General features: G+C 45.9%; 2 protein-coding genes and 1 long non-coding RNA gene across 9 annotated transcripts; 1 reads left to right on the forward strand and 2 right to left on the reverse strand.

Annotated features, from left to right (window-relative positions):
* On the reverse strand, nt 1-6,033 carry SLC39A2 (solute carrier family 39 member 2). 4 transcript variants are annotated; one of them, XM_036030947.1, is made up of 4 exons: nt 5,460-6,027; nt 5,133-5,263; nt 4,850-4,895; nt 1-166 (listed from the first exon to the last, which is right to left on the reverse strand). In XM_036030947.1, the coding sequence occupies exons 1-3, from the start codon at nt 5,572-5,574 to the stop codon at nt 4,884-4,886; spliced, it is 258 nt and encodes an 85-aa protein (XP_035886840.1). In that variant the 5' UTR covers nt 5,575-6,027; the 3' UTR covers nt 1-166; nt 4,850-4,883. The 4 variants fall into 4 exon arrangements, with proteins under 4 accessions (XP_035886840.1, XP_035886834.1, XP_028360089.1 ...); XM_036030941.1 differs by having other exon boundaries at nt 4,850-4,900; nt 5,460-6,024; XM_028504288.2 differs by lacking the exon at nt 1-166 and adding an exon at nt 3,465-4,413 and having other exon boundaries at nt 4,850-4,900; nt 5,460-6,033.
* Nucleotides 165-2,373, forward strand: LOC118501649. The gene is made up of 2 exons (XR_004904283.1): nt 165-395; nt 1,561-2,373. It is a non-coding gene; the product is annotated as an uncharacterized LOC118501649 (long non-coding RNA).
* A 764-nt stretch (nt 6,034-6,797) lies between the features above and the next one.
* METTL17 (methyltransferase like 17) lies at nt 6,798-13,083 on the reverse strand. 4 transcript variants are annotated; one of them, XM_028504323.2, is made up of 14 exons: nt 12,949-13,082; nt 12,644-12,797; nt 12,424-12,558; nt 11,258-11,339; nt 10,923-11,004; nt 10,530-10,603; nt 10,006-10,100; nt 9,289-9,359; nt 8,976-9,083; nt 8,625-8,693; nt 7,874-7,924; nt 7,521-7,613; nt 7,120-7,304; nt 6,798-7,045 (listed from the first exon to the last, which is right to left on the reverse strand). In XM_028504323.2, exons 1-14 carry the CDS (start codon nt 13,027-13,029, stop codon nt 6,940-6,942), a joined length of 1,386 nt encoding a protein of 461 aa, XP_028360124.1. In that variant the 5' UTR covers nt 13,030-13,082; the 3' UTR covers nt 6,798-6,939. The 4 variants fall into 4 exon arrangements, with proteins under 4 accessions (XP_028360124.1, XP_035886856.1, XP_035886860.1 ...); XM_036030963.1 differs by having other exon boundaries at nt 12,644-12,764; nt 12,949-13,069; XM_036030967.1 differs by lacking the exon at nt 7,521-7,613 and having other exon boundaries at nt 12,949-13,083.
* Between the last annotated feature and the right edge of the window lie 11,772 nt (nt 13,084-24,855).

Below are 24,855 nucleotides of genomic sequence, written 5' to 3' on the forward strand. Positions count from 1 at the left end.
TTCTCCAAGTGACATAACCATGGGAGGGGCTAGTATAGCACAGACATTTCACAAAACGTGACTTCATAGTCATTGGCCATAGTCAGTAGAATGGTATTGTCCTTGATATTGATAGTATCTTCATGTCTTGTGAGAGGCACTACCTAGAAGACTTCCATATCAGTTACTGAGAAGCACCATAGGATTTCAGAGATGTCACCAGTATGATCTTAAGGAAGGACAGAAAGCTGACTGAAGTGTCCAAGGACATCTTTTGACCACCTTTGTGCAGGATCCTCTGGGAGGTCACCTAGATTCCATTTTAGGTGGCTCAATAAATCAGCAGGCCACGCCTCATGCAGTTTCTAGAGGACTTGTTGGGTCTCCAGTGGATCCCAATCTGAAGACTCCTTCAGGTGAGCCACAGCAACCAGGGCTTCCCCTCAGGAATTCTTCCTCCCATACCAATCCAAAAATTTGGGAGTTAATTAGGCTAGGCGTATGGTTCTCTGAGAAGGTTCTCAACAAGTAACAATAATCATGAATAGAACTTCAGATATTATGTGGCGATTACAGGCTGATTCTTGGGCTCTTGAGGCACAAGAAGGGAAAAGGAGAAGGCAGTTTATAGTACCATTGGCCAGAGTACTGTGGGTGGAATGTTACACAGTCATTTGCCAGGTTATAGAAACCCACAGGCAATTATATGTCTCCTCTGAAACTGAGCTGACAACTAATGCAGCCTGACGTCTAGTGCTGACGTGCTGACGTGGAAGTAGGGCATGGAACATACTCTTGGTTCTTGAGCATTTCATGACTCTCATAGGACCAAGTCTAAATGTGGCAGGCCAGGTTCAGAAAGGGTGAGGGCATTGGGTGACCACACATAGGGCAGGTAGCAGGTGCTTAATGTGGCAAAATTGGAATCATTGGCCCAGCTAGCTTCTAGGTAAACAAAACACGAAGAAAAGGCAGAGAACTCCAAACAGCATCAGACACGACTGCCAATAGCTGCTGCTGGGCGTTATGGAAGAAGGGAAGATGGGTCTTCTCAGCACATTAAACTGCACAGATAACACTATTGTGTTAGCAGAATAATCTTCGGAAGGAGAAAAGCTCATTCCTGTGAACCTATGTGGGTGGGTGTGAATGTGGCTGCCATGGGGATGGTGTGAGATGGGTGGTGACCATGTGTGTTTCCTGTAGGTGTCTCTGTACATAAAACCCAAGAGTTAGGAAGAGGGAGAGATGCTCTCTGCTGGGAGCAAGGGAGAGGGGTTTGCTGTCCTTGACTGACCTCTCTACTTCTTGGCCCCAGACGTTGCAGACGAGTCCATGGGGACGCAGTGCCCCCCTGTGGTTGGCATGGTTCTTCCTAACTTTCCCCAGTTTCCAGTTCCCTTCCTCAGCCTCCCATTGTTCTTGGCGATTCTACTTTAGGGAGATAGGGAGGGCCTGACAACCACAATTGCAGCTCCTGCCCATTCTCAAGATCAGAGCTCAGAGGCTCAGAGAAGAGGAGGGGTGACTTCACAAATGATGAACCACAAACTCTACTTTGCATTTTTGCTTCAGCCTTAGGACTCCTGTTTCTCCCTTCCTCTCATTCTCAAGGAACATGTTTCCCTGACTTTAGGGGCATTAGTGCAAGATGGCTAAGGGAGGGTCAATGGGAAGGAGAATAAAACAGAAGAATATAGTGATGAGAGCCTTGAGGTATCAGCTTGAAAACTGTGGAACTCATCAAGAGATGTTAAAGTGCAATTCTCTGAAGGTACCCAAACAGTGAAACTGTGGCAGGCGGGATGGATGTGAAGCTTTAGAGCACTCCTTGCCCAGCTGCTGCAGGCTGGTTGTGCTCCTTTACCAAAGGCTGCAGCTCTCAGTGGATGGCTCTCTGGAGTTTCTGTAACCAGCTACCTCCTGGGGCTCCTTCTCTCCAGCCTGGGTACCAGCATCACTGTTACTCAGCCCCAGGGTATTGCACCAGCACTTGTTGCTCTGTCCCAACCCTGCCCACACCTTCTACATAGTCCCTGTACTAAACTTGCCTCAATTATTCAACGTGCTTTCTGCTTTCTCCAGAGACACTAATACACCTGACAGGAGGTACCAGTAAAGTAAAGGTAGGGAAGGTAAAGACAGGAAGGAGAGGAGAATCTATACATTGAGCTTTTCTTAGCATCACAGAAGCATGGGTTTGAAGCTCAGTTAGTTATGTGATCAAGTTATTTAACTTTGGAGTAATTTCCCTGGACTCACAATGGGCATAACATCTACCTGGCAGGGTTGGGAAGGGGAGACAATGTATGTGGGAGCGACAGCAGAGTGCCTGGCACATGGCGGGTACTCAGTGCGGAAACTCTATTATTACGACAACATCCTAGGCCCTGTTCTGAGTGTTTTACTTGTGAGTGTGCTTAACAGTGAAGGGAAGCAGAACAGGATGATTCTTCAGGGAAATTATTTCCTGTGTCAGATGTTTTAGTTTAGTTTTGCCTTTAGCTTGGCTTTTCACCGACCCCTGGCTGTGTAAGCTGGGCTGGTGAAGAGGTTTACACATCTTAATTTGTGGGGAGGGAAATGGGATGGATAGAAGACAGAAACGAAATGAGATGAGAGTGTACCTCAGGAGACCTTGCCCATGTTGAGGCCACTTGGGCCGCTACACCGAGTGAACACAAAGGGGCACATGGGTGAGCGTGCCTGAGCTCACAGGACTCACCTTCCCTGTCCGTGTCTCCTCCGAGTCTGAGACGTTCCTCCATCCCACGGGCCAGGGGCTGGGCAGCAGTCGTCCCACTCCTCCTCAATTCCAGATATCTGGTTTTTGTACTTGTGCAGTTTTTATGAGAAGCAACACATTGTAGGGTTACTCACTTGAAAGACGAATGGTCCGGGGGGAGGGGCCAGAGGCACAGTGGCAGGTAGGGCAGGCCCAAGGAAAACCACCTCACAGGACACAGAGCCAAGTAACCGCCCTTGGAATCTCTCTGGCGCCCTTGTCCCTTTCCAAACACACTGCTTCTTAATCCCGCAGCACAAGGCAGATGGAGGAAGACAGAGGCTCAAAGAACATGTACCCAAGGCCACATAGGGCTCAGTGTGAAAAACAGAAACCAGATGGAAGGAGGCTCCATGGAGCCTGATCTTGAGAGTCTGCAGGACATGTGGGTGGCTGATAATAGGTACTGGGAGTGGGGTGGGTGTGGCTAGTGTAGGAAAAAATCTAGATCCCCACGCTTTGTTTTTATACCTCTTCTTCTCTAAATGCTGGGAACTCTGGCTCAGAACCTCAACACCTGTAGGCAAGGTGAGAGCTGCGGTTGGAATTTCAGCAATGCTGCCGTGTCTGTGGGGCATGGCTGCAAATGACAGAGTGGCTGAGGGCCCTGATTCCAGAGGAGGAGACTGCATCCAACCCTCACCCTTCCCACTACACGGGGCAGCTCTTAGGTAACCTGGAGGAATGAAGCATAGCATGGTTGAAGAGGGAGGGGAAAATGGACATTTTATTACACATAGCAGCAAAAATGGAACAAGAGTCAAATTTGGAGCGGTGGTCTTTGTACCAATTCCCCAAAGTATAAGCATTCAACCAAACATACACATCCTGTTCCCAATCCTGGATGAGCAGAGGCATCTCATGAGGAAAACCTGGGATCCAGTTCATGTGGATGATGCCTAGTGAACACTGCTTAGTCTCAGCAAAGAAATGTCTGAGGGTCAAAGCCATCTGGGGGTGTCTGCTGGTGGTGGGGACACCCTTCTAGATGGGTCTGCAGGAAAGTCAGGAACCTCTCAGGCCCACAAAGCAATGAAGGCCATGAAGGCAAAGCCAGCAGCTACACAGCCCCACTTGAGCAGAGGGCCCTCAGGACCAGCTAGCTCCCGGGGCAGAATTTCTAGGAAGGTGACATATAAGAAGGTGCCAGCTGCTACACCCTCTAACACAGCCCGGGCTAAGTCTCGGCCCCTTTCAGCATGCCCTCCAGCCACAGCCAGCCCCAGGGCTAGGCCCAGGGGGGACATGAGAGCAAATGACAGTATGGAGAACACGGACCATCGTGATCCAGTGCCTCTCTGCACCAGCCGCAGTCCTACCCCAAACACTATGAGCCCCTTGTGAGCCAGGACAGCAAGACAGAGCTGCACGGTGGCTGCTACTGTTGTCTGCAGCCCCACGGCCAGGCCTTCAAACACTGAGTGGAAGGAGAGTGAGAGCAGGAGGACGAGGGCTCGAAAGGGACTCCTTGAGGGTGAGGGTAGAGGTCCATGACTGTGGAGTCCAAGGACACGAGCCCCACCCATCTCCTCCTCCTGCACTTTTGATCCTCCATTGGCTCCACGACAGCTCTGCAATGCCAGCGACTCCAAAAGGAAGATGAGGAAGAAACCCAGGGAGATGACGAGCTCTCCATAGGGATAGCCTGTCTGGGAACACAGAGAGGGGCTGTGGGTTGGGGAAGGGAGTGCAGTGCAGTGGGTAGAGGTGAAATGGGAGACTGGAGAGAATGGAAAAGTGGGACTAGAACATTAAAAAGTGGGAGGGGGGATAAAGTCCCGAGGAGATATGGACATGCAACAGGAATACCAGAGGGACCAAGGGACAGTGTCAGCAGATCTGAAATATGGAAATGCGATAGGGAGCATGTCTAAGGGACCAGGGAAAGAAGGAAAGAGTGAAGCAAGAGGTTTGTCTGGGGTTCCATAAACCCAACAAGATTGGGTTGGCTCCTCCCTTCCCTAGTGTCTGAGGTGAGGAGCAGAGGGACTCTGGGTATTCCTCACACCCTTGCCTCAAAAGGGCCTGGGTATGAGGAGTCTCTGGTTCTCCTCACCCTCCAGGTTGGGTGTGGGAAATACTTACATAAGCTGAATTAGCATCACCAGAGGAATAACCCTCACTCTCTGTCCTGTTCTAGGGAGAGAAAAGCAGAAATTAGGTGGGGGATGGAGCAGCTCAGCTTCCTGTCTTTCAGCTCCACTGCTTTCCTTAAAGCTCAGTGTGACCTGTCGTCGTCATTCCACAGAACACAAGAGCTGCCATCTTCCCTACCAGGCCACCCATGTCCTTAGCTCCATCACTTTCCCCTTCTCCCCTCAGTTCTCTCATCATTCTGGCCTCTCAGCCCTGCTACTCAGATGCTCACCCGCATCATGAACTTCTGGATCTCCGATTCAATTCCCTCCAGGGCCTCAGCAGTCATGTGCATGAGCCCCGCACCCAGGAAAACACCAGCAGAAATGCAGCCCAGGAGGCTGAGGACCCGGCGGCGATGACCTAATGAAAAGCAAGAGTGACAATGCAGTAGGCAATGAGTCACTAAATGAGATGGACACAGGCGACTAAAGAGCAACAGGCAGCACCCAACATCCAAGCTTGGGGTGGCAAGAGAATCAGAGCAAGGTGTCAGGTTAGGGTGACAGGGTTGAAGTCAGACTTAGGTTATGGGGCCAAAGACGCAAGAGGGCTATACCTGTGGCTGCCTCAATCTGGAACCATTTGAAGCAGATGGGAATAAGGCCACAGACGAGGGTGAGAGCCAGCAGGGCAAATAGGCAGCCAATTTTTACTCCTATTAGTAGTTCCATCCTTGGGGTACAAGATGAGGCCTCAGATGACAAATGGAGTTGCAAGCTTTAGAACAGGAGTGGTGCCTTGGGTGGTCAAAGCCGCAGTGTCCACTCCCCAAGTTTCAGGAGGCTGTTGGGTCCTGTTTGGTGCTGCCTCTGCTTAGGCAGCCTTGCATAGCTGACTGGGGCCCTGCCCCAGCCTCCTGCCTGCCCCCTGTGTGGAGGCCCCTCCCCTGCCTCACACCAAACTGGAAACTCCAGACTCCCAGCCAGGCACAGCCCTGTGCTGTCTTCTCCTCTTCAGTTCCATGACTAATCCAAGGGCTGTGGACTGTCTTTGTTCATGCCTGGGGCTGGCCTAATTTAAAATGAGACCATCTATGGTAGCTACTTCCCAGCTATTTTGTGTTGGGGATAATCTGGTCCTGCTTCACTCAGGACACCTGATCTAAACCTTCCATACCCTCTCTACCCCACCCAGGTCTTGTATGTGGCTATGTTGACACCTGAACCATACCCTTTCAGAGGGGATTTGGCGCCTCCTGGGGGTAGGAAGCAGGTAGGGCTGAGGAGTGTGCTGCTGCCATTCTGGGAACTAGTCATGAGGGACTCCCCTTTCCTGAAACCCCTGAAAAATAGCTCCAGACATGGAAATGTCTAGTGAGGCGCTGAGATTTCTAGTTTGACAACATTGATTCTGTTACCACTTCTGATTGTGCCTATTTCCTGATGCATATTGTGGGAGAGAGACTGAGTTTTAATACAATGGAAGCTGCTCTAGCTCTGAAACAGCAAGGCCTGGGGGAAAACAGAAATGAACCAAGCAAACTGAAGGCAAAGCTGCCTGGCCATAGGGGTGGAGACGGAAGATACAGTCCTGAAGGGATTAACTCTTGAGGAAAACTCACGAGGCAAGTTCTTGGGGAGCTGATGAACCCTGAGACAGATGAAAGAAAAGGACGGAGGGAGAAAAACCAGAGGTTAAGCAGCTGCTGGTCCCCTATGCAGGTGGCCTAAGAACGTTGAGACCCGTTGAGCCAGTTCTCAGTGCTGGGGGCAGTTTTCCCCAGGACCCCAGATTACTTCCCCAGGAAGTCCCAGTCTCTGGTAGAAGGAGCAGTGTTCTTATAGGAGAGGGTGAGCTTAAGATTTGTGTGGGAAGAAAGGTGTTGCAACTCTGAGGACTTGCTTTGTTACAGCTGGGACGACTGACCTCTATAAGAATCACAGATCCATTTCCATTCTTTGAAAACTTTTAATTATTATTAAAACCTTAAACAAATGTAGGCATATAGGGGTACCAGCACTTCCATCCTGGATACCAGGTAGCTCTAGCCTTGGCAGGCAGGCATGACACAAGAAAACTCTTGTTACAGGTCTTTGTCAACTCTCAGGGGGATCTTCAGCAGGGGACGGAGGGAGCTCAGATGGCGTGATCACAGGTAAAAGATCGCCCCAGGAGCTGACACGGGCACAGCGATACAAATCCCTGTGAAATAGAGAAATCAAGGTGGGCTGTAGGTTCCTGCCACCTCCCCCTAATTTTGGTCACAGCCTGTATACCTGCCATGCCGGCGAGCTGTGATCACAGCATGCTGCACGTGCCCATCTGGACAGCACAGGTGACAATGCACATGGCGTGGCCGTTTAAGGACAGGCTGAGTGATCCGGGGCCAGCGAGTAGCCTCCCCTGGAGACCCACGGGCAAGGATTACCATCGAGAACTTTTCCTCCTTTGGCTTCTTGTTCTAAGGTAAGGATAGAGAGACTGTTTGGGGGAGAAAGATATGGGGAAAAAATTTTTGACCCCATTGCTGCAGCCCTTTTCATATTCTGTGTCATGCATATTCAGGACCTACAATCTCCAGGCTATTTGCTGAATTTTCCAACTCTTCCCACTGCTGACTTTCATCCTGCTTTCCCAAGCTATTTCCTCCCTGCTATAATATTCCCAGAATACATACCCAGCTGAAGGGGATGGGATGGTAAGCCTGGGAAAAGCTACAGGCCAGGGGCTTAGAGGCTGTCAGCTGGGGACAAGCAAGTTCATGGGGACACTGTAAACACACATAAAAAAACATGAGGTAAGACAAAGAACCACAGACCATAAAACTGAAAAACTAAGAGTGACAGGGCAGGAAGGGCCAAGGATAAGGGAGCATAGGAGCAGGAGGCAGGGTGAGCAGGGAATCCACGAAGAAGAACTCAGATAGGGGCACAAAGCAGTGGAGGGTGGCTTAGCTTTGCCCTCTCACTTGTCCTGGACACAGCTGAGCTCAGACCTTTGCATGCTGGGAAAGATAGAAGTAATACTCACTGGGGCAAAGACAAAACCAGGTCGAGGGTCCAGAGGTGACTTCTCCCTTCCCTGAAATAAAAGGAAACAAACAAAAAAAAGTTTAGTTGGGCCTAAGGGGTCTATTCTTACAAGTCAATCTCTGCACTCAGTCAACTGAGGACTCCTTTAACATTCAATCCTGGTAATTTTTAACTCTGTTCTTTGAGTTAAGCTGGCTGCTTCTCTAAAACTCAAAACAAAGAACTCTTTGCAGTAGAAGAAGGGCAGGAACTTGGCACATAGGATGGCGCTCTCCTTGTCAGCAACTCCACTCTCAAAAAACCCCACTCCAGGACAATTAAATTCAGGATTATACACTGGCTCATATACTCTCAAAGAGATCAAGTTTTTGGCTCAGCCATGTCCTAGGTCAGGGGTCAGCAAACTATTTTTTTTTTAAGGCCCAGAGAGTAGCCAAAATGTGTTTCTGTCCCAACTACTCAACTCTGCCATTTGTAGTGTGAGAGCAGCTGCACACAACAGACACTCACATAAGCCCGGCTCACACACACACACACACACACACACACACACACAGGTGGCAGGCCAGGTTTGATCCACAGGCCCCAGTTTGCCAGCCACCACTCTTCATCATAATGACTTTGTGTGCCTACTTTCCTGAGAGTCACCCTTACCTTTGTATGACAGTCTTTTCAGTTTTCAAGACAGTACTAGTCACTGGTGACAGACAGGTGGGGGGCAGGAGGGCGAGAAGGAGAAAGAACCTTACCTTAAGGACCAGGTCCCTGGCTTCCATGAGAAGGCGGTGCCCTGCTTTTGTTCCACTCTCCACCAGTATCTGTTCACAAAGGGAGAGTGAGCAGAAGCCCTGAATTACATGACAACACAAAGGTCAGTACTCTGTAAGAGCATTCACACATGGAACAGCAGTCCGAAAGGAAAAAGCATTATATATAAGATGGGGATGGTGATCCTAAAAGAGGGACAAAGGACTCTACTCAGGAGAAAAAGATGGTCAAAAACAAAGACAAGCTCCAATATAGAGAAGGAAAAGCATAAAAACTGTGAAGCTAGCAGCTTCACAGCTAAAGCTTGAAGGGAAAAAGGAATTTCTACTCACCAGAAAATCACTTGTTTTGCGCCACAAGGTTTGGACCACCTCAGCGCGGTCAGCCTTGCTGGGCAGTTCACTAAGGGAGAAGGCTGATACCACCACACTGAACTGTACCTGAGGACCAAGACAAGGAATGTGACAGACCCGCCATCACCCCCTTCCAAGAGCACAGTGAAGTTCTAGCTCCCTAAATTTCTTCTGCGGTCTTTGGTCTTCTAACATTCAATGCTGGGTTGCAAAGCTGAGGCCAGTTTTCCATCTACCTAATTCTGCATTTTCCATCTACCTAATTTAGCATACTCTACACATTGCCACTTGCCTTGGGTGATACTGGTAGAAATTGTCTGAAAAAGACACCTGGAACATATGGCTCCCCATATTCTGAACCACCTGTGGAGGAAAGCAGAGGTGTGCCAACCATGAGTGTATAGCAATGATTTCCAACCGGTGTGTCCCAAGAATTGTTAAAATGTGCAATACCTGACTCTTTAGTCAGGGGCACTGCCCTCTTTTCCCTTAGAATGTCAAATAAAAAATGGCAACAGTGAAATAAACAACAGCCATCCAGGGTGAATGAATCAAAATTATATCTATTTTTTTTGGTTAGATTAGCAAAAAATGTAACATTTTTTTGGTGTGCTGAAGAATTTTAGTAACTAATTTATATGTGCCATGGGATGAAAAAGGTTGAAAATGGCTGGTGTATAGGTATAAACTGAAGTGATATTCTGATAGGAAACATGGCCCTGAGAATAAAGAAAAATGCTAGGTGAGAGTGAGATGCATAGGGTAAGAAAATATTAAAGAGGACAGGGAGAATATTAGGTAACCTGTCCTGTTCATGTTACCCAACCCATCCACAGTCCAACAAGGCCTCCATCACTCTCTGCTTGACCATAACAGTGAAAGGAGACCAGATTCATCTTCAACTTTCAGCTCTCTCCTTTACTCCCGAATAAAATAGACTTTTTAGTATTCCTTTGTTTTCTTAATTCCTTCAACTTTGGAAGAACCCTTCCTTATACCTTGTCCTCACCTTTCAGTAGTTTTTCTGCCAAATCCAACATGGCAGCTGAACTGTCCACACACATGTATTCACGTAGGCTCTGGCCCCAAATACTATGAGCAGCCCTAAGATGACAAAATATAAACCACCACTTTTCATGACAAAGAATCATTACTACAAAAGACCCCTCTATCACGAACCCTATGTCTAGAGAAACAAATGTTGGAAAAACTAAGTGTTATTTGTTTATTTAATTCACGACTCCTTAAAAAAAAGGCAGACTCAAAAAAACTACTTGTGGGCAAAAATTTTTTTGATGATACATAAAACTTATGCCCTACACTAATTCTTCCCCCCTTTTTTTTCTTTATAAACGTGGGTCTCTTTTCACTTGATATTTAAATTCTGGCCCTAATCGATATACCTTCTCATGTCTTGCCTATTCTGAGAGAAGAAACTTTCCTATTCTTCCCCTGGTTCCCCAGTCTCTTGATATTGGAGTGGTATAAGCATGGTTCTCTAGAGCTACAATGGATGGAGAGAAAGGTACTCACCAGGTGACAGAACCAGTACCCGATCCAAAGTCCATCAAGGTTTGTGGCTGAAACTCTGGAATTTGAGCGTGAATCTGAAGAAATATACAATACCACACCGTAGGGTAAGTAGACATTTATTTAGGGCTTTGCTAAATATGAATTAGGAGAACAAGATAGGAGGAATGAGATGTGATTGTATTTTGAGATGCAATACAAATACTTTTATAAAAGGAAGCTCCTAAACAGTGATTCTAATCCTTCCCTGGGTCACAGTATCTCTACGGAAAATAAAGAAAGCCTCTTAAACAAATACACATGAAAATGTCCCAAGAATCCTACCCCAGAAGACTACTTTCTGAATAAGGGAACTGATGGTAAAAAAGGTCAGGTTGGAAGTTGTGGGACTTTCACCTCATGGAATGCCCTGGAGACTGCTGCAAAGCCACCATCCAGTCTTGCTGCCATATACACCAGGCTCAGTCCTTCATTATAGCTGACAGAAAAATCAGAGTCATTTCCACTGAAAAATAACCTCTATCCCATAGCTACCTCTAGATTTTTAGGAAGTAAAATCTTTGGAAAGGGCTCTTCTGGTTAGCACTTTCCCTTCACAACACAGAAGAGTCCTGGGGAGCCCTGCAAACCAGGTTGCTTTTTGAAATACAAAATTGTGCAGTTGTACTTGTCCAACTTCCCTTCAAAAGACAAACTTTTCTTTCTTCTGCAGTTCCTCTAGCCTCCCTTACCTCAGTTCTTGCCAATGATAAGTAGTTTTACGCAGGGCACGCAGCACTGCTCCACGAAGTTTCTCCTCTCTCTGAGGTGAGTCTGGGATGAGAACAAGGACTGGAAGTGAGGACCTAGGAAGAACAGGGCTCAAATCCAATATTTGAATACACTGCCTGCACATTCCTCCCCAATTCCCACTTGGGAAAAGCCTCAAAGCTTAACAGAGAAGTCAATTCCAGAGAAAAATTTCAGATAAGAGTAACAACAATCATTACTACTACCATTGGAGCGTATCAAATAGTATTTTGTCTCTAACAGCAGTTTATTTACTTGATCCATCCTATCCCAGGGAATGTAGTCAAGATTTAAAGGATAGGAAAAGGACAATATTTTGTGGATTTCCCTCACTTCCCCCAAACTTAATATTGTGACAGTGTTCCTACAGGGAGGAATGGGATTTGGAAATCTTAAGACTCATGATTATGTTCAGTTCAGTACTATTTTATAGGCTAAGTGTCTATTATGAGCCAAGTACTGTGGGAAGTACAGGGAATACACTGAGTAAAAGGCAGGTCTATAAGATGAAGGAGCTCGCAATCATGAAACTAACTTGATGCATTATACTTATTCTTCTATCCCTGAAGGTTTCAGCACTGGACAGGGAGCCATACAGGGACTTTCACTGGAATAAAACCTTGGTCTAAGCCAGTAGAATTGGAAGAAAACAACAAAGATCTAGATTTTGACAAGATACTAGAGCACTCATTTACCTTCACCAAAGACCCAAGAGTAATCTCTGAAATAATCTATCTTCTCTTAGTGGGTTATCATTGAGGTTACTCTCTGTGCATAAAGTCAAATAAGAAACAGTAGTATCTATTTGAGAGACTAAAATTACTTCTTGCTCTTCATTTCTCACTGACATTCCCATTTGACCTACTCTTTTTTTAAAAATGATTTTATTTATTTATTTTTAGAGGGGTAGGGAAGGGAAGGAGAGAAGGAGAGAAACATCAATGTACGGTTGCCTCTCACGGACCCCCTGCTGGGAACTGGCCTGCAACTCAGGCTTATGCCCTGACTGGGAATCTGACCGCGACCCTTTTGTTCGCAGGCCCGTGCTCAATGCACTGAGCTACACCAGCAAGGGCTGACTTACTTTTTAACTATTCTTAAACCCTACCTGGGTTTTCCAGAAATCTTTTCTCAAGATGTACAGCCCGGCTTTGCAACTCCTCGGGCTCCACGGGTACATGCCGGCTCCAGAGATAATTGGTCAATGCTTGCACCTGCTTCTCCACATTGGGCACTGAGCTCTCTAGGGGCCAAAGATGAAAAGCCGCATCAGTTTTATGCAGGAACGGTCTCCGCTTCTCGAGCTTCCCTTTCCCATCATTACTTACTGAGCAGCAGTAACTGTGCGGTGTCAGCCAGTGCCTGAGGCAGGCGCACTCGCGGTAGCTGCAGGATGCCGGGGTGCCGGCGATGGGGCCTCTTTCCCAGAAAATCGGACTTGTTATCCACCTGGGATACGCCGGGCACAAGGGCGGCGTGAGCCTGCAGACCCGGGGAAAAAAAGCTGCATGCAGGGCAGAAAAGAAGACTGCCGGAGCTCGCTCGGGGAGGAGCTGCCTAGAGCGCTCCTGCTCGCGCGGAGCTGTTCCGGAGACCCAGAGTCTCTCTGAGGGAAGGGACAGTAAGCACTCACTCGGGACTGGGGTGCAACTCCAACGCTTCGGCGCCATCTGCCTACTGTCAACAGATACCTCTGGCCTCTCACAGTCGCCATGGCTCCGGAGGCGAACCGGAAGCGGAAAGGTAATGCCTGCGACCCTCACTCTCTACAGCCAGCAAAAACACTCTCTACAGAACTTTGGCACGGGAGTATTAGCCAATGAGGAGAGCGAGTGCTTGCTAGCAGCCAATAGACAAATCTATATGTAAATCACCTCGAAGGATCAGCGTACGTGGGTGGGACTAGAACGTCAATTTCAACTTTACCGGGCGGAAGCGAAGTGATCTACTTTGGTACTGGTTTCTGCGCTCCCAAAGCCAGGGGTGAGGGCTCTTTTCTGGGGTGTTTAGGAACGCAAGGTAACCTGCAAGGCTATTTTTTGCATGTTCCCTTGATTATTTTTCTCTGGAGAACTCTGAAGTCTTGGTCCTCCCCCATCCCCTCATACTATCACAGGGAGAATGTACTAAAGATGAGATAGAAGCCAGGTTTAGGGGACTAAAGAGAGCAAAAATGAATAGCTAAGAAGTGTAATGCTTTTTACATGTTAGTTTCTCTTCATATTAACCTAACCCCCTAAGGTAAATAGCTAACACACAGATCATTATGTGCCAGATACTTGGCAAGCAAGCACTTTTACATAATATTACCTCATTTAATCCCCATAATCCTATGAGTAGATTCTGCTTTTAACCCGTTTTGCAGTTGAGGAAAGTTGAGTCTTCAGGTGGTTAAATACCACACCCAAGTTCACTTAGCTTGTCAGGTGACAACTACCTTTAAACCTAGGCAGTCTAAGTCTGAGCTTCACCTTTAAACATATGCCCTATCACATTGTTGGTATTTGGAATGCAATTAGAAAATTAAGAACAATGTGCTAAATGTTCTGAAGTGTTACATTAACATGTAGCATTAAAATGAATTCACCGTGCTGTAACCTCTTGATTCCTATTGCAAACACAGCCAACTGTGGTATATCGTAATCTGGTGACTGGTAGGTAAAAAGTTTGTCCCTGCTGTGTGGACCCTGAGAAAGAAAATACATACTAAGAAAGGCTCCCAGTGGCTAAACAAAGGCTGTTCTTGGCTGGAGGCAACCAGCCTGAGAGCTTGGCAACCTTGGGCCCTGACCATCCTTAGAGGGCAGAGGGCATCAGAAACAATAAAGAATTGCAATAAGAACAAGTCCCCATCATGGTAGTCATGTGCATTGGAAACAACTCATCAGAAAAGGCCACGACTGCTGAGGATAAAATGTCAAACACAGTTGTCAGCTCTCAGTGTGTTGTAGGGACAATACCTGAAATATTCAGCAATAAGAGAAAGGTTAAGCAGGCGACAGCTCATCTCTAGGATGGAAAACTATGCTGCCACTCAATTACATTCTGTGAGAAGGGGTGTCCGAACTTTTGTCATCTCTGGGCCACACTGGGAGAAGGTTGTTTTGGGCCACATGTTAAATTGACAAACACTAATGAAAACTGATGAGCAAAAAGAAAGGTTTTAAATAAATTTACGATTTTGTGTTGGGCCACATTCATAGCCATCCTGGGCCGCATGCAGCTTGCAGGCCACGGGTTGGACACCCCTGGAATAGTCCCTTTATACTGTCAAGCAATATAATCAGGAACATGATTGGTAGGAAATTTGTAAATATTAATAGTCTTTATCTTAGGCTGCTGAGATTACAACAATTTTTTTGGTGAGATTTCTGGTTTTCTAGCACTTTCACATTGAATGTGTGTGACTTCTCTAATGAGAAAAAATGAAAAAGTTAAAAAAATACTGAAATACTGACTCTTTAAATTGGACTTTCTGAGGTCCTTTCCAGACCCACAGGACCCCTCTCCTGGGTCCAACAGGGACCAGTGGAGTTTTGGATTCTTCCTCCAGGTAGGTGATACAAATAGAGCAATGTTTGGAGCACTAGGGTTTGCTCAGAGAATTCTCGAATGATTTAAATGGGGTCTACTTTTCCCCAAGAAACCATTAAGAAAAATGCTTCACTCTCTGTATAACTAAAACTTACTTTGTTGTCTTTCAGAAAGTTGATTGGTAATGCACACCATCCAGTGAACTTCTACTTTTGCTACAAGAATATTTTCCTCCAAGATGAATCATCATTGACTTCTCCCATGTCTCCTGCTATTCTTTCTCGTGAAGGCAAAGCTTGGTGTTAAAAAGAACATACAAGCTTAGTATGAGGACAGGTAGAGTATCAGTAAAAGCCCTGATTTTTAAGCTGTGGCAAAATATGAGGAAAAGGCAAATAACTCCAATTATCATTAGCCTTGACTGGCAGTAGCTGCTGCTGTGAATATGGACGGATAGGCTGGTCTTCTCAGCACATTCATCTGTATAGATAACACTTATGTTAGCAGGGTAATCTTCAGAAGAGGGAGCAAAGCTCATCCCTGTGAACCTATGTCGGTGGGTGTGTATGAAGCTGCCATGGGGATGGTGTGAAATGGGTGGTGACTGTGTGTGTCTCCTGTAGGTGTCTCTGTACACAAAACCCAAGAGTTAGGAAGAGGGAGAGATGCTCTCTGCTGGGAGCAAGGGAGAGGGGTTTGCTGTCCTTGACTGACCTCTCTACTTCTTGGCCCCAGATATTCCAGGCAAGTCCATGGGGATGCAGTGCCCCCCTGTGGTTGGCATGGTTCTTCCTAACTTTCCCCGGTTCCCAGTTCTGGTCCTAAGCCACTCCTGGCTTCTTAGTCACCATGCCCCCAGCTAACTCAGCTCTCTCCTGTACTGTGGTTCTCACACCTGTTCTTAGTCCACCCTTTCTTGTTTCAATCTCATTTAAAAATCACATTTATATTCTTTTAACCCTCTCTGTCTCCTTGCTGGGGATTGATATCCTTTGAAAATAGTCAAGATATTTCCTCTTCCTGATCTTGATGTTCTCTTTATGGGGTCATTCTCTAGCCTTATTCCAGCTCTTGATGTACTATTGTTTGGACTAAAGATGGTTCCTGTTCTGACTGGTAAGGATCTTGGGAAAGGGAAAGGCAGTGGTCATGGGAAGGAAGCACTGATGGTTGAAATTACAGGTGGCTAAAGGGGAATCTAAGGACTCCTGGGTTGGGAGGAGGCAAAAAACATGACTCACTCTGCTTGAAATCTCCTGACCTCTGCTCGTTTACCTCAAATGCTGATTGCATCAGTGACCCAGAAATACATGAAGAGCCCTGGAGTCCAGTGTAGTTCTCCTCAAGTCTCTTTTCTATAGTCATACAAATCCTCTGTACCAGAAATAGCTCTGTAATGTCCATATAATCATGTTCCTTTCAATTCATCTTTCCAAATCCTGGCAAGTTGAAAGGACCAGAGAACTGATGGTATGCTGGACATTATCTGTTGGAAGGAAGGCAGACAGGTTGTCCTTCTAAAGGCATAGCTGAAGTTTTATTTTTTGCATTAATTCAGCAAAACCACTGTGTCATTATAGTCTGTATTTTCACACGGTTTTTGTCCTTCTGATAGCAATGAATGTCAAATTAGCCAATCTTCCTTGAATCATTGTAGTTATTAGGTAGTTCTTTTTTAAAAAATTTTTTTAGATTGTATTGATTTATTTTCAGAGAGGGAAGGGAGGGGGAAAAAGAGAGAGAGAGAAACATCAATGTGCGGTTGCTGGGGGTCAGGGCCTGCAACCCAGGCATGTACCCTGACTGGGAATCGAACCTGTGACACTTTGGTTCGCAGCCCATGCTCAATCCACTGAGCTACGCCAGCCAGGAGGTAGTTCCTTTTAAAATTAATTTTAATTTGTAGATATATTGCTATTAAGGCTATAGCAACTGATATTGTCAATATAATTCTTAAAGTAATACTTAGGTTTGGAAAGTAATTGTTTTACATATCATGTTCTAACATTGTAAATGGGTTGCATATGATAAAATGATCACAGTAAAGACTACATATCTTCTAATTTTATCATATAAAGTGCTATAATTTATGTTGTAATTTTACCACTTCTTAAAGCACGATCTAGATACATGGAGTATTATAAAGAATTAGTATCAAGTTCCACACATGTTGTCCAAGCCTATGTACATATGCATATATATAATATACATATATACACAATATACAAATTATACAAAGTTAAGAGTAAAGAAATAGTTGTAAAATGTGTCTCAGGTGCCATGGACAACTTGGGGAATACTGGGCTTAATTTGTGAGTACCTTCTGAACAGTGCATTGGAATCCAAAGGGAAAGAATAAAATGGATGCTTGGCATCGTGATACATCATGATCTAAAAAGGCATTGCAGTCATGCTGAGAAAGAATTTGATAAATTAGCTTTTTCTTTTATCCATATGCTTCTGTTGCCTAGATGCTTCTAATACTTGGAAGCAATGTCTTTCTGCTATCCTGGCCAAGGCACCATTTGCAAACAGTCTTGTCACTTAAATGTAGTCACCTTTTAAGACTCTGAACAAGAGATGTGGAGACATGTTTCCCTTGAATGAGCCATGTCAGTCATCAAAGCTGAGGGGAGGGTTATGGGTTGCACTGGATCCCGAGTGACAGAGGAACTGCTGTATTCTTTAATAAATTTGTTATTTTATGTTTGTATTAGTTAACAGGTGGGGCTTTCCTAAACGTGAGGCAGTTCTGGCTGTATCTTCAGCACTTAGATAAAGTCAGGTAGTCATAGCAGGCTCCTGGAAAGAAACTGATGAAATATATTTTGTGTGAATATGATGAGTGCCTAAAAGAGACATGGCTCCCTGGATGCCATGTAGTTGGTGAATTTGAAGAGGTTCTTTAGAGTACAGATGGGGGAAAAAGCTTTTAGGGCAGAAGTTTAGACTTGTTGACCTGAAGAGACCAATAGTTAGGAATGTTCTCCAAACACAACACAGATAAATTCTTAAATTGCTTTTGTATGGACATAAGGTGGGTAGTTTCTACTTAAGCCATGAAGGCTGGACTCAAGAGTTCAGATTCTGAGAATGCTGTTTCTTCTGAGATCAAGGGGTAAATAGCTCTGGCCTAAATGGGGATTGTCAGTACATGTGAACTTGGAAATGAACTGTAGGAGGCTTCAAAGCCTGAACGGTGGGTGAGATTGTGCCAGGGCAAATTGTGTGGCATGAGATAGTATCTATAATTTTTCCCACATATTATGTAGTACATGCTGTAAAACATTATTACTGTGGTAAAATAATATGCATTTTTAAAAAAGATTTTATTTATTTATTTTTAGAGAGAAGGGAAGCAGGGAGAAAGAGAGGCAGAGAAACACTGATTTGAACCTGCAACCCAGGCACATGCCCTGAACCACTGACCTCTCACTCTGTAGGACAATGCCCAATCTACTGAGCCACACTGGTCAGGGCAAATAATACACTTTCTTTACACAACTACCCAGTAGAGGAAATGGGGAGGCTGACAGCAGGGGGGTATAGGGATAGAAAAGGATCTCAGCTCACCCTTCATAGAGAAAAAGACTTTGTCCTTCAAAGTTACATCACAACAACTTAACAAACTGACCACATAGCTGGTTAAGAAGTTCTCAGTGGGAGTGTGTCCTTGAGCTGTGCTTTGTCAATACCACTTGACTTCTAGTCCTGCTTTCTCTCTCATTCTAGAGGTTTAAGGGGAGAAGTTCTAGACAATAGACTTGGCAACTTTCAAGAGAGAAGAGAGAGAATTTTTTTTACAGACTTGCACTCTTCCAGAAATTTTGGGTATCTGCTGAACAAGATAACAGTATTTCTTATCTGTAGCTCCCACCAAAGAAAATAGCATCTGCAATGTGGAGAATCTTAACTGCCTTAGGCCTTGTAACAAACTTAGGTTGTAAACTGCCTTCTGGACTACTTCAGTATGGATCTACAGAATTTAGAGGAAAAAAGCCTTTCATTTAACAACTTGCTTAAAGGAAGAAAGCAATTTGTGGCTCCTTGCTTGGGGGGGTGGGGCAGACAGTGGAGAAAGAAATTTGTTTGTAGTGTTGGCAAGCTGTCAGAAAATGATTACTGGAATATAAAGAGCCAATTCTGATAGAAGATTATAATTAGTGAAATTAACTGTGGGGAAATTATTTAACTTCACTAGTAAAGAAATACATGTTAAAATATTAGGACACAGTTTCTCCTAATAAAATAGCCATGAGACCTATACTCTTTGTGTTACTGAACAGGGGACCTGGCGCTGAGCAGTTCTGCCTAGGGCGAGCCGGTAGTGAGTGGGTTCTTGACTTTGTACAGGAAAAATTTCACAACCCAAATCCAGATGCCTATGAGGGCATATTTACTAAAGCTGGGGACAATGGAACAGGATGGAGGAAACAACAGGAGAGCCCAGGCTGGGCTGCCTTAACTCGCTGGGAAAAGAGGGCCTTGGGGACAGGTTAATCAGGGGATTAGCCCTGGAAGAGCTGACTCTGCCCATCTCTCCCCTGGTTGCAAGTCTTGTGGGGACCTTTAGAGTTGAAGAGACGTGTGCCTCGGGTGAAGAAGGCGGAGGTAGGGCAGGAACCGCTCAGGCTGCTCACCAGAGGGAAAGCACTCAGGCTGGGTCCTTTGTCTTGAGGCGTTTATCTCCTGCTGGCAGGAATCTCAGGGAGGTCTCAGGGGAGGGTTTCAGCAGAGAATTCGTCAGTTCTCCAGGTGTGCTCTTTCAGGGTCTTGGTCTTAGTGCCAGGGCACGGGGTCCTTTGTCTTTGCAGCAGGTCCTGGCTTCGCCCACTTGGTTTTGCTGCTTTTCTGGGCCTGGAGCTGAAATACTACTGAGCCTAGATGTCATCTCTAGGGAGGTGACCTGTATCTGGCTGTAAATTGTTCAGCTGTCTGTCTCAGTTTCCCTATTCTATTTGCCAAGGAATTTTCCTAGTTTTTTACTATCCTGCCTCATATGCATAGCAGATGGCATTGTAAACAGATGCAAACTTTTTGGAGGACAGTTTGCAATATGTCAAGAGACAAAAGGATGTTCCTGTCTTTTGGTCAATGATTCCATTTTTGTTATTCTATGAATATTTACAAAGTTCCTTCCATATGACAGCATTCTAGGTGGAGACATCAGCAACTGATGTTATAGATTGTGCCCTTTAGGAACTGACAGTCAGCTGGGGGGAAACACACCTATAATTAGATAATAACAGTACAGAAGTGAGAAGAGAAGGAAAGATTGGGGGTGGCGACTGTAGGTCTAGGGAGTTCATGGCAAGGGACAGCGAAGATTTCCTCTAGGAGATGACACCAAATTGAATCTGGAAGGATAGATAATAAATTCCCTAGAAGACCAAGTGGGGACAGATGTTTCAGGCACAGTCAGAGCAAGGCCTGGAGGTGACTGTCCCTAGGTGCAGGCCTAGAAGGGATTTCTGGAACTCTTTCAACCATTCCCCAGGATGACTCTAGAAAAAGATTTCACATGTTTGGTTTCCTTCCCTTGACTCTGGTTTTTATTTTCTGTCTAGAGGTACAAAGTTGTCTCTTCCCTTCCTCAGGATAAGACATTGGTAAACCATGCCACCTTGGTCACAAGCACCCCTGTGGTAGCAACTGGCAAACAGGAGCTGTGCTCCCTGGGTCCCTTTACCCACCATGCAGGGATTCAGGATCCTGAGCCCCTAAGAAGAAGCAGAAATGACCTCTTGTGTGGAAGAGACTGGCAGCTGGTGTCATAAGCAGAGGACAGGCAGCACCTGCATGATCCCTTTTCTTCTCTATAGCCTCTCCATTTGGCAAGGGTCCCCCCGGGTACCTTGGCAGAAGAGTGTTAGGCCACAGCACAGGAGGAAGTAATGGGGACATACTCTAATGTCTCCAGAGAGGAATGGATTTATTTCTGCTCACCAGCATTGCCAAGAATGAGGTGGGAGGATCTTTTAGAAGAACCAGAGATGGTCAGCAGACATGACTGATAGCTTAGGAATTATAACTTACAGGAAAAGTTCAAAGAAAAGTCTTGGAAAAGGGAAAGTTTTGCAACACTAAAAAGAGTCAACATATAGTTAGTTTTTACATGCCATCTCTTCTAAAAACAGGACAAGCTGAATGGGTCACAATTGCATTGACCCCATTAGTCCCAAAGGCATTCAGGTAAGCAGCACATGGGAGAAAGCCCTCTCTGGTGTTGAACCATGCTGACACTACAGCAGGGGCCAGGACAATCAGGAGAACTCTACAAATAGGAGTAGCCCAGTCATCACCCTGCCGTGTTGTAAAGGGCCAGATGGATGAGAAGCCTAGTTTTGGAACCTTCCTTTCACCAAGGCAGCCCCATTTCATCCCATGAAACTATAGTTAGCATTTGCTGTGGACACTGCATCATAAATGAATATGTATCTTTTTAGTAACACTTCAATTTTCCAGATGAGAAACAATGATTCCTGTTTATGGGTTTGTGGCAGATCAGAATAAGGTCAGAATCACAGAGGGAGCCCTGAACCCAGGAGGAAGGGGACTAGGCAGGGTTGAGAGGTTGGGCTAGGCAGGGCTAAGGGGTCAAGCTAAAATAAATAAATAAAATGAAGACTGGTGAGCCCCAGGAGTGATTCAGGCCGAAGTGTATAAGGCTAGTGAGGCATTTGGAGAGCTGTTCCAGAGTGTGGACTGTGGCAAAAAATCTTGAGACCAAAACTCTAGCGCTGGTGCGGGAAAGAAAAGAGTACCCGGGGTCAGGGTTTTTTCTTCATGGAAGCTGGGAGGGCCTGAGAGAGGCCACTTCAGCAGAACCCGTTCTTTTCCTCAGATCTCAGCTCCTGCTCTCCCCTCCCCACCGCCAAGGGCTCCTCAGGTCCTCTTCCCTTCCTTCCAGCCAGCTTTCAGGAACTCTTCCTTACTGGAAAACGATGGATACTATTTTCCCCAGGCCCTTTGATATACTGGCTTCAAGTTAGAGAACCACAGGGCTACTGAGGGGGAGTAGAGCTTGGGGAGAGCAGTCAGGGTGGAGGCTGGTGTAGGATTTATGCTTTCTACTTAAGCTCTGCTCCTCCTCAGCCACTGCTCTTCTGGATGGGCACAGGACCCCTTCCCCATATGGCCTGTAGCAAAAAGGAGGCTCAGGGAGTGGAGACACTTATTCAGGGAGCCCAGGAGTAGGGACTTCCTTCCATTTGCTTCTCTTCATTCTCCAGGCCATACATAGGTCTGATTTCCCCAAGGACCACTGGGCTCCTGCTGTGCTGTCTCCCCACCCATTGCTTGAGGTCCTATTTGAGTGTTAGGACTGAAAGTCTCAACCTTCATCCCTGAAAGATAATGGGGTAGTACCCTACTCAGGCTCACCACATCCAGTTCCTCCCTACATCTGGGCATTAGAATAATAGTACCTTAGGAGGAGGAACACAACCCCTCCCCAGTGGCAGAATCCCCAACTCTAACTCTGTGGGGTCCTCAGCCCAGGGCCTAGTAAACTGGGCCGTCATGGCCGAAGCCCAGACTATGAATGTGAAGATGTGCACTGGAGGAGTAGAGGTAGCTGTGGTGACCCTTCTGTGGTACTGGGGAGAAGAGTGAGAAGGCAGGAGTGGGTAAGGGCCCAGGTGGGATAGTTATAAATTAGGTATAAAGTGCAAGGCAAAGAGGAGGCTGTTGATGCTTGCTTAGTTTGTAGGCTGAAACAGGTTTCTAATCTTGGGGGACTTTATTTTTATGGATAATTTGAAAGGCTTGCCATTATTCAAGGCTGTTTCTTTCTCAGCTGTTTGACTTTGGGCAGGTCATGGACATTTTCTGAGAGTCAGTTATCTCTACAAAATGGGATTGTAAAAATACTTGTCTTAACTTACAAGTCTGTGGTAGAATCAGATGAAAAAAATATTGTAATCCCTAAACCACTTTACAAATGTAAGTTATGGCAATTACTGAGAATCAATTAGGTGAGGATCAAAGATCCTTTGGGATAAGATGATGTGATGTCTCTGTAGTAGATCTTAGAGGAGGTGAACCGAGGGAGAAGAGCCTCTGTCTCCTCCGAGTCTCCTCTGAGTATAGCTGCCCTTGCTGCCAGATGAATGCAGGGCCCCTGCCACATCCTGAACTGACTTGCTTATTTTCCAGCTTTTCCTTATTTCTCCTTTCACCTGGGGAATCTTTATTAGGTGCACAGTGTGGGATGGTAGCATGTACTTCGTGGGGCCCTGATGCCCTCTGAGTTATGAAGCCAATTTGTTCAGGAGCTGCTCTAATAAAACTCCTGAAGACCTTGATCCCGATTCCGGCTGGCAGCAACTTGGTGGTTCCACTCTCTTCTCCCGCAGAGTCGCCACTGCTACACTGGAAGGCAGAGGGCGCTATGGTACTAGCTCCCCTGAACCGACAGGTCCCCAGAACTTTCCTTCCTGGTTCTGCTTAGCAAGGCTGAAACCTGCTTTATCTTTTAAAAGTCTTTATAAGCCTCTAAGAGAACAAGCAAGAAGTAGACACATAAGATTTAAATATCACATAACAGATCATCTCCCAAAGCACAAGGTTTTTACCCTTCTGCAGTGAACTGGTCTCCCAAGCTCTGTCTCAATCTCCCTGTTGCCCTGGGGATAGTCACTGTCTTTTCCAGTTTGTTCCAACCTTTTATTACTATAAACAAGCTGGAATGTATATCCTGGACCAAAATAGCAACAATAAACCCTGTGTTTTAGGTGGTGAGAAGCTCACTACCAGGCACTACCAGTGTTCCTAGAACCTGACATACTGAAGCTCCTGTGTATGTGGGATGGGGGAAGCTGTAGGAAGGCAACGTCAAATCTTCCAGATCACATGTGTATCACTGGCTTCCAGGAAGTCTGAGAGGGTATTATTTTTCAGCATATAACATGACCAGTAGAATCTTTTCCTTGTAACATTTCCAGTACCATCTTTGTACATAGAAGTCAGCATTATTGTTTCAAAGTTCTGATCTTTTACTACTGGAGAGTGTGAAAGTAATACGTGTGTGTGTGTGTGTGTGTGTGTGTGTTTTAAATCCTCACCTTAGGATATGTTTTGATAGGAAGGGAGAGAGAAAGAGAGAGAGAGAGATGTGAGAGAGAAACATCTATTGGTTGCCTCCTGTGTGCACCCTGACTGGGAATCAAACCTGCCACCTGTATATGTGCCCTGACCGGGGATGATGGAACCTGTAACTTTCTGGTGTACCAGAGGATTCTCCAACCAACTGAGCCATCTGGCCAGGGTGATACCTGTTTATATGTGTTAGATAAACTTAGGTACAAGTGATAGGGAAACTCAAGAGTGGGAAAATTTTAGTTTTAAGTCATAGTAATAAGCTTAGTAATTAATGTACATAAAAGCTATTGTCCCAGGAACTGAAGGTATGACCCACCCTGGCTCCAGGAGACTATAAGCCATTTGACCTTTGTGCCCCAGGAGGACTGCAAGCAATCAAGATGGTGTCTGAGCCATTGTGCTCCGGGGAGAGCCGTCCCTCTGCCTGGACACAGGTTAAGAATCACTGGTCAACAGATGAAAGTATGCTAGGGAAATTGCTGGGCTGCAGTTTTTATCTGATTAACCTTTTTCCTGAATTCCAAACCCCTGACCTACACTTTTTTTTCTCCTAAAAAAAAAAAGAGACTGGCTTGGAATGAAATGTAAGATAGTCCTTTAGGGCAGTGGTCTCCCATCTTTTTGGCACCAGGGACCGGTTTCGTGGAGGACAGTTTTTTTCTATGGATGGGGGGTGGGGTGGTGGTGGGATGATTTTGGGATGATCCAAGCACATTACATCAAGCTCACCTCCTGCTGTGTGGCCTGGCACTGGGGGTTGAGGGCCCGTTTTGGGGCACAGAACTTGCTGTCTTCTCAGATCATCAGCCATCCAAATAAAGTGCTCATAAAGATTCAATCCCTGTCTCTGTTTATTGGTTCTGGTGGTGACAGGCAGCATGAACTTTTCCAGTTTCACAAGTAA

The sequence above is a fragment of the Phyllostomus discolor genome, chromosome 1 (assembly GCF_004126475.2).
Source record: "Phyllostomus discolor isolate MPI-MPIP mPhyDis1 chromosome 1, mPhyDis1.pri.v3, whole genome shotgun sequence".
NCBI lineage: Eukaryota > Metazoa > Chordata > Mammalia > Chiroptera > Phyllostomidae > Phyllostomus > Phyllostomus discolor.